At 38.8% G+C, this 6,984-nt stretch overlaps 1 protein-coding gene across 1 annotated transcript; it reads left to right on the top strand.

Moving 5' to 3' along the window:
• The first annotated feature begins 346 nt into the window (after window positions 1-346).
• On the top strand, window positions 347-4,971 carry grk1b (G protein-coupled receptor kinase 1 b). Its single transcript, XM_037687531.1, has 2 exons — window positions 347-1,042; window positions 4,801-4,971. The coding sequence occupies exons 1-2, from the start codon at window positions 347-349 to the stop codon at window positions 4,939-4,941; spliced, it is 837 nt and encodes a 278-aa protein (XP_037543459.1). The 3' UTR covers window positions 4,942-4,971.
• The last annotated feature ends 2,013 nt before the right edge of the window (window positions 4,972-6,984 follow it).

Raw genomic sequence — 6,984 nt, 5'->3', positions numbered from 1 at the left:
TTTGGAGCTACAACAATTTAGAAGTCCTTCTCCCCCAAATTTAATAAAATTTTGTCCTTTCGCCAAAATATTGATGACATTTAGGTTTAAATAAATAAAAAATATATTATTTTTAAAGTTATAATTATTTTAAATTCAAACTTTTGTGGCCTGTGAGTAATTTCATCTTGACAGTTTTGGCCCACATATGAAAAAATTTGGACACCCCCGCTCTATAAGTTCATTAGAATCGGTTGACAAAATTAAAGAGCTCATCATTGGCCATCATAACACAGGTACCAAATGATCTGGAAGTAGTAAAATACCCAAACTCTCCTTGTTTTTTGCTCCAGACAAAGGTGACGTCATGGATATCGGCGGTTTGGAAAATGTTGTGGCAAACTCAGCCTATGTGTCCGCCCGTGGCAGCGTGGACGGATCTGCAGCCACCATGCGTGACAAGAAGATGCGCGCCAGGCTGAAACTGCCACACATCAGAGACTGCGAACACATGAAGGTGACGGTGGACTCGAGCTTCAACAACATGTGTCTCAAACAGCCCATCGGCAAACGCCTCTTTCATCAGTTCCTGCAGAGTCACGCTAGCCTTAAACACGCAGGAGAGCTGTGGACGGGTATCGAAGAATACTCCGTGTGTCCAGAAAACGACAGACTGCAAAAGGCCAGAAAAATAATGAACACATACTATGAGTCTTCATCAAAGAGCTTTTGCAGCTTCCTGGAGGAGAAGGCCATCGTTCGAGTCAAAGAAGACCTGAAGAATGTCCGCGGCGATCTGTTTAAAGAGAGCGAGAAGCAGCTGCTCAAACACCTGGAGAAGGAGGCCTTGGATGGCTTCAAGAACAGCATGTACTTTCTGCGTTACGTCCAGTTCAAGTGGCTGGAGAGCCAGCCCGTTGACGAGGAGTGGTTCATGGAGTTCAGGGTTCTGGGCAAAGGAGGGTTCGGTGAAGTGTTCGCCTGTCAGGCGAAAGCTACAGGAAAAATGTACGCCAACAAGAAGCTGGAGAAGAAGAGGCTGAAGAAGCGCAAAGGTTACCAGGTGAAGCCATTGGTGCATCCGTTCAAGTTAATTATTATTACTAAAAAAGAAAAAACAAAAGAAGGCTTGAAATAGCTCAGATTATCATCACTGGGGTATCTCACTGGGCTGTGACTTGTTGGAAATTAATTAGCAAATTGTATTTGCAAAGGAAACTAAAAGGTCTCAAAAAGTTTGCAGGGGTTCTCTATTTCCACGCATGAGTCGCAGAGGCTTGCAGTTTTGTCGCTTGACTTTGGAACACCTTCTAAAAACTCGTGCGACCAATCATCTTAAAATAGTCACAAACCAGTTTTAATTTAGTTTCAGTAATTCTGTAGGGAGTAGAAAATGACTAGACGATGTCTCAGTCATTGAGGGATAGTGAATGGTGGTAGTTTTGGAGATGAATGTTTCTCTGCATTAGAATTTAACAGGGAACGTAAGTAAACCTGAATGTTTTTGGTGCAAGATATTCAAGTGGGTATGAGATACACTGTGGAGAAGAACAGACATTTTCTTTTCTTGTGTGAGGGGGTGCAGAGTTACGTATCCTGGCACATGGAGGGAGCAAGTTTATCTACAACCAGATGCAATGATGGAGACAGGGGTGGGAATGGGGGGGCAATGATGGCCTTGGCTGATATAGATTAATCTTTGGCCACCCCAATCATTTGAGGAAACTATATTTTTTAAGAGAATCAGCACCTCTAAATTTGAGGCCATGGTCCTCAACCGGAAAAGTGTGGATTGCTCTCTCCAGATCGAGGGTGAGATTCTGCCTCAAGTGGAGGAGTTCAAATATCTCAGGATTTTGTTCACGAGTGAGGGAAGAATGGAGCGTGAGACTGACAGACGGATTGGCGCAGTGTCTGTATTGCGGACTCTGTACTGGTCCGTTGTGGTGAAGAGAGAGCTGAGCTGTAAGGCAAAACTCTCTGTTTACCGGTCAGTCTACGTTCCTACCCTCACCTATGGTCACGAGCTCTGGGTAGTGACTGAAATAATGAGATCGCGGATACAGGTGGTTGAAATGAATTTCCTCCACAGGGTAGCTGGACTCTCCCTTAGAGATAGGGTGAGAAGTTTGGTTATTGGGAGAGACTCAGAGTAGAACCACTGCTCCTCCACATCGAGAGGAGCCAGTTGAGGTGGTTCAGGCATCTGGTAAGGATACCCCCTGGCTGCCTCCCTAGGGAGGTTCTTCAGGCATGTTTGACTGGGAGGAGACCCCGGGGAAGAGCCAGGACACGCTGGAGAGTCTATGTCTCTCGACTGGCCTGGGAACACCTTGGAATCCTCCCAGAAGAGCTGGAAGAGGTGGCTATGGAAAGAGATGTCTGGACCTCCCTGCTCAAGCTGCTGCCCCCACGACCCGACTTCGGAACAAGCGGAAGATAATGGATGGATGGATGGATGGATGGATATATTTTTAAGCAATATAAAACTAGAAAACATGGTTTCTTCAAATGATTGGTGTGGCCGGTTTACTTATGGTGATGGTCTTTGATTTTGACGTGGGAGCCCAGTTTTTGATAGTGACCTTTTTTACACATAGATGGAAGTCAGTCATTTACCTAACTTTTTATTTATTTATTTATTCAAATCATCCAGCTCACAAGATAATCAAACAGAAAGATGGACAGATTAATGGATAGAGGATATTTCCAATTCCCCACTGCCCTCCATAACGTAGGGACAACTGAAACTTCAGGTCCCAACGTCCGAGTCTAAAAATAAAGATGTTAGATAATTATTTAAAAAAAAAAACTGGTCAAAATCTATTTCTTCATTTTAAACATGTTGTTCTGTTGATTAAATCATAAATGTAGGGATGGCTGCTCAGGTGAGCACAAAGTAAAATGTGGGCGGGGCCTAGTGACAAAATAATCTGCACAAACTAGAATACAGTTTTGCAAGTGCACACAAAAACAGATTGTGATTTTCACTATTCGGTTGCTCAAACCACAGCCACAGGGCTCGCGGGTCGCTGTTTTCAGCTTGACAGTGACAGAAAGTTTGTCTACTCTGTCAGAATTTTGACTCTTCTACAAATCTTCCACAGCTGTGACCCCGTGAGATTCTACCTTAACTCATGAATGTTTCATTTTATTTATGTATTTATATGTTGATGTTCAAAAATAAATTGTATTTTTCATTGTTTTTATTCAGAAAAATGCTAAATAATTTTACTCATCTTGGTTGTGACCATATGTATCACTGTACAGACATTTTAAAAACTAAAAATACTAAAATTTAATAATAATAATAATGTCATAGTATGTTTTCATACAATGGCGAAATTAGTCTCTGCATTTAATCCATCCACCACTAGGTGGTGCAGTGGGCAGCTATTGAAGGCTGCCCAGGGGGCATTTTGGAGTTGAGGTGTGCTGCCCAGAGACACCACGAGGTATGCAGAGACCAGGGATCGAACCTGGGACTTTCGGGTCCCAAGCCGGCTGCCCTGTCTCTACACCATCTCGGCCCCCATCATGTGAAATGCTGAGTAATATCATGTAAAAACTTTCATAAAATACCTAACATTAGAGTTTAATGTCTCAAGGAAATCAACAAAAATACAGCACAATCACTTGTCGAAGTTAAACATGGAGAAATTATTTCAAATTTTAATCTGAAGTGAACCGCTGATTAAACTGGACAAACCAGAAGAAAAACTTTTCTAAACTGACACTTACACTGTTCAGCTAATTAATGCTAATATTATTAGCTTTGGGCTGCTTATTCAAACTTGTTAACATAACGTGGAACCTCCCAAGCAGGATTTTCTCAGGAGTTCAGTTCTCTCTCACTACAAACATCTTAAAGGCAGCAAGGATCTCTGTTGGGCTGAAAATGTGTTTCACAGGCTAAACTTAGACCCAATTTGATCTAACATGAAAGTTTTGCACATGTTTAAACCCAGTCGTGGATGCCAATACGTCCACTTTTAGCCAAGAAAGATGCATTTTTTCTTGGTGCCATATTTGGCCCGGGGGCCACCAGTTGACTATACTTGATATGGTGGTTAAGAACAGCCTAATGTGAAGCTGTTGTTAAAAACAGCTTAGAGTCATAATCACAGAAAGAACAAAGTCATAAAAAAGGAATTGTCTGTAACTTTTGTTTGGAAATCAATGAAGCTTTGAGTTGTGTTTAAGTATAAAAAGCTCAATGGACCAACATGTTTATTACAGCTCTCAGATTTAAATTGGTGGCACATTTTTTAATTTATCTATACATAAAAAGCAGAAAAACAATATCTGATTTGCATTCTTTAAATTATCTTTGAGTGTTTCTCCCACACCTTAAGCTCACGCTTTATGTTAAAAATGCAGAAAACATGTTTCTCTTTTTCCTGTTGCCTAAAATCAACTTAAGGCTGAAAAACAAACAAACAAAAATATAAAAACAGATTCTACTCAAACCCGTTCTTATAGAGCAAAGAGACCATGATTTATTCCACCATCACGTTGCTCCTCAGATATCCATAATGTGCAACGTCACAAAAACACAACTCGCACTCAGGTTGACAAAAGTTCAGACCATGAACTGAAACTGGCAACGCGATTACAAAATGTCCAAGAAAAGAGCTCATAAATCTGCCACCTCTCTACGTGAAGGGCTTCTAGTTGCCAGGCCTTTCATGAAAGGTGAGTGAGGAGAAGAAAAGCCTGTTAGGTTGAAGCTGAGGTGAAAGGGGGAGTGCAGTTCAGTGAAAATGATGATGCTGTATGTTTCGGCTGATTTAACGCTGATGTCTGATTTGTTGTGTTCAGGGAGCGATTGTGGAGAAGCGTATCCTCGCTAAAGTGCACAGTCGCTTCATCGTGACGCTGGCGTATGCCTTCCAGACCAAGACGGACCTCTGCCTGGTCATGACCATCATGAACGGAGGAGATCTCAGGTGCTCATCGTAAACTCTCATCATAACGCCCTTAAAGCAAAACCACGTGCAAGATAAGGCTTTTCTTTTTTCATTCTTTACACACAAACATTAAATAAAAGAACTGAAGTTCCCAGAGTTTTAAACTAGCACCATCTTGTGCTGAAACGACAGAGCTGAAGACGTTTTTTTAGAAAATGACAACATCATGTTGAACTTTAAATGATACAATAGTTAAGGCAAAGTAAGGCCCGAGGGCCAAAAGTGGCCCTTGAACCATCTCCATCTGGCCTCCAATATTTTTAGTTGAACAGAAAACATCTTTTAATTGAGTTGATGAAAACAAAAGTTTGATTAATGAAACTTATGGAAGTTTAAATTAAACATCTTAGACGTTAGCCACATGTCGCTCTTCGGTCCCTCTGCAGCAGCTTTCAAGCTTTGACCAAAACTAACAAAACTGAATTTGATTGGTTGTTTTAACAGTTTTTCTGTCATTCCTTCTGCAAATATGTGACTGATATTAGTAACACAAGGAATAAAACATGTTAACTACACCATGCTAGTAGTTTGTTAGCCGACCACTTCCAGCCTCATGGTGTGAACTTTCTTTCAAATCCACTCAAATTATTTTGGAATATCTTTAAGACAATCTAAAAAAGTTAAATCTGGTCCTCTGGACATTCAAAAAAAAAAAACAAAAAAAAAACAAAGCAAATCAACAAAAAAATGTAGAAACGTTTCGTCTCTCATTCGAGAGACTTCCTCAGTCTGAGGAGCTGTATTCAGCTCATTCACACTTTTTTTGAATGTCCAGAGGACCAGATTTAACTTTTTTAGATTTTTCTACCTGGATTATTGAGCATGCATCAGGATATCTTTAAGACAAGTTGCTGAGAAGAAATGTGGCAAGTTAATTTGATAACAATAAAAATAAAAAAGACACAAACAAAAATACATAAAAAAAACTTAACTAAACAACCAAAAAAAAAAAACAGTCAAAGTAAATAAAAGTATTTATTTTAATTGAAATTTTTTATTACTCATCCAACAAACAGCACTAATTTTTATACTCCTTTTAAATTTTTAACTCTCTTTAAAGTTTTTCTTACTTCAAAGTGGAGAACTTTTTTTTCCCACAAATAAAACACATATGTCTGCATTGTTCAGTGTTTTAATTTTGTAAAGCTCATTCATATTAATTATTCTTGCTTGTCTTAAAATGTAAAATAATAATAATACATTTGAACAATTATAAGATAATTTTTGTTTTATAATGTCACCCCTACTGTCTGGAAAAGCCCCCACAAACAAATAACATGGCCCTTGGGCCGCCAGCTGATAATCACAGTTGTAGCAGGTTTTGCTGATCTGGACACTTTTAATTTAATGAGCAAACAGAGATAAATGTCTCTTAATCGTAAAGACTGTAGACCCCCGTCTTAGACAAATCCATAAAAATCATTTGGATAAAGAAAGGCTAAAACTTTATTTTTTAAGTCGTTGTGTTTCCAGAGGTAGACTGAACATTAAATACTCCAATAATAATAATAATAATAATAATAATAATAATAATAGTAATAAATAATTAACCTTGTGGCTCAGATTGAAGCAAAGAAATGTTTCTCCTGTTTTAGAACAGCTCCCATAATGAGATTAAATGTTCAAGAACAGTAAGTTGTTGCTCTAATTGTTCCAACCAGAATGTGCACGGCCTTTCTTAGAATCAGGAAGGGGGCGCAGCTACTCCCTTCCTCTATCTTTGTTGGCTTCTGGAGAAACTCTTTGTAAATTCTTCTTCACTCCTTGTGCTCAGTAGAAAAACTGCCTGACACAGAACCAAGTGTTCACTTTGTACTTCTCTCATTTCTGCAGAAATAAACAAAGACAACTCTTATTTAAAAACTTTGTTTCAGTCTCATTCCAGTCATTGATAAAGACAACGGCCATTATAAAATCTATATATATATATATATATATATATATATATATATATATATATATATATATATATATATATATATTTTATCTTTAATATAAAAAAAATACTTTTACAAGAGATATTTTACTGGAAGGA

Source organism: Nematolebias whitei, chromosome 14 (genome assembly GCF_014905685.2).
Source record: "Nematolebias whitei isolate Nwh7 chromosome 14, NemWhi1, whole genome shotgun sequence".
NCBI lineage: Eukaryota > Metazoa > Chordata > Actinopteri > Cyprinodontiformes > Rivulidae > Nematolebias > Nematolebias whitei.
The sequence above is the reverse complement of the archived record's forward strand: the minus strand, read 5'-3'. Positions and strand labels throughout refer to the sequence as shown.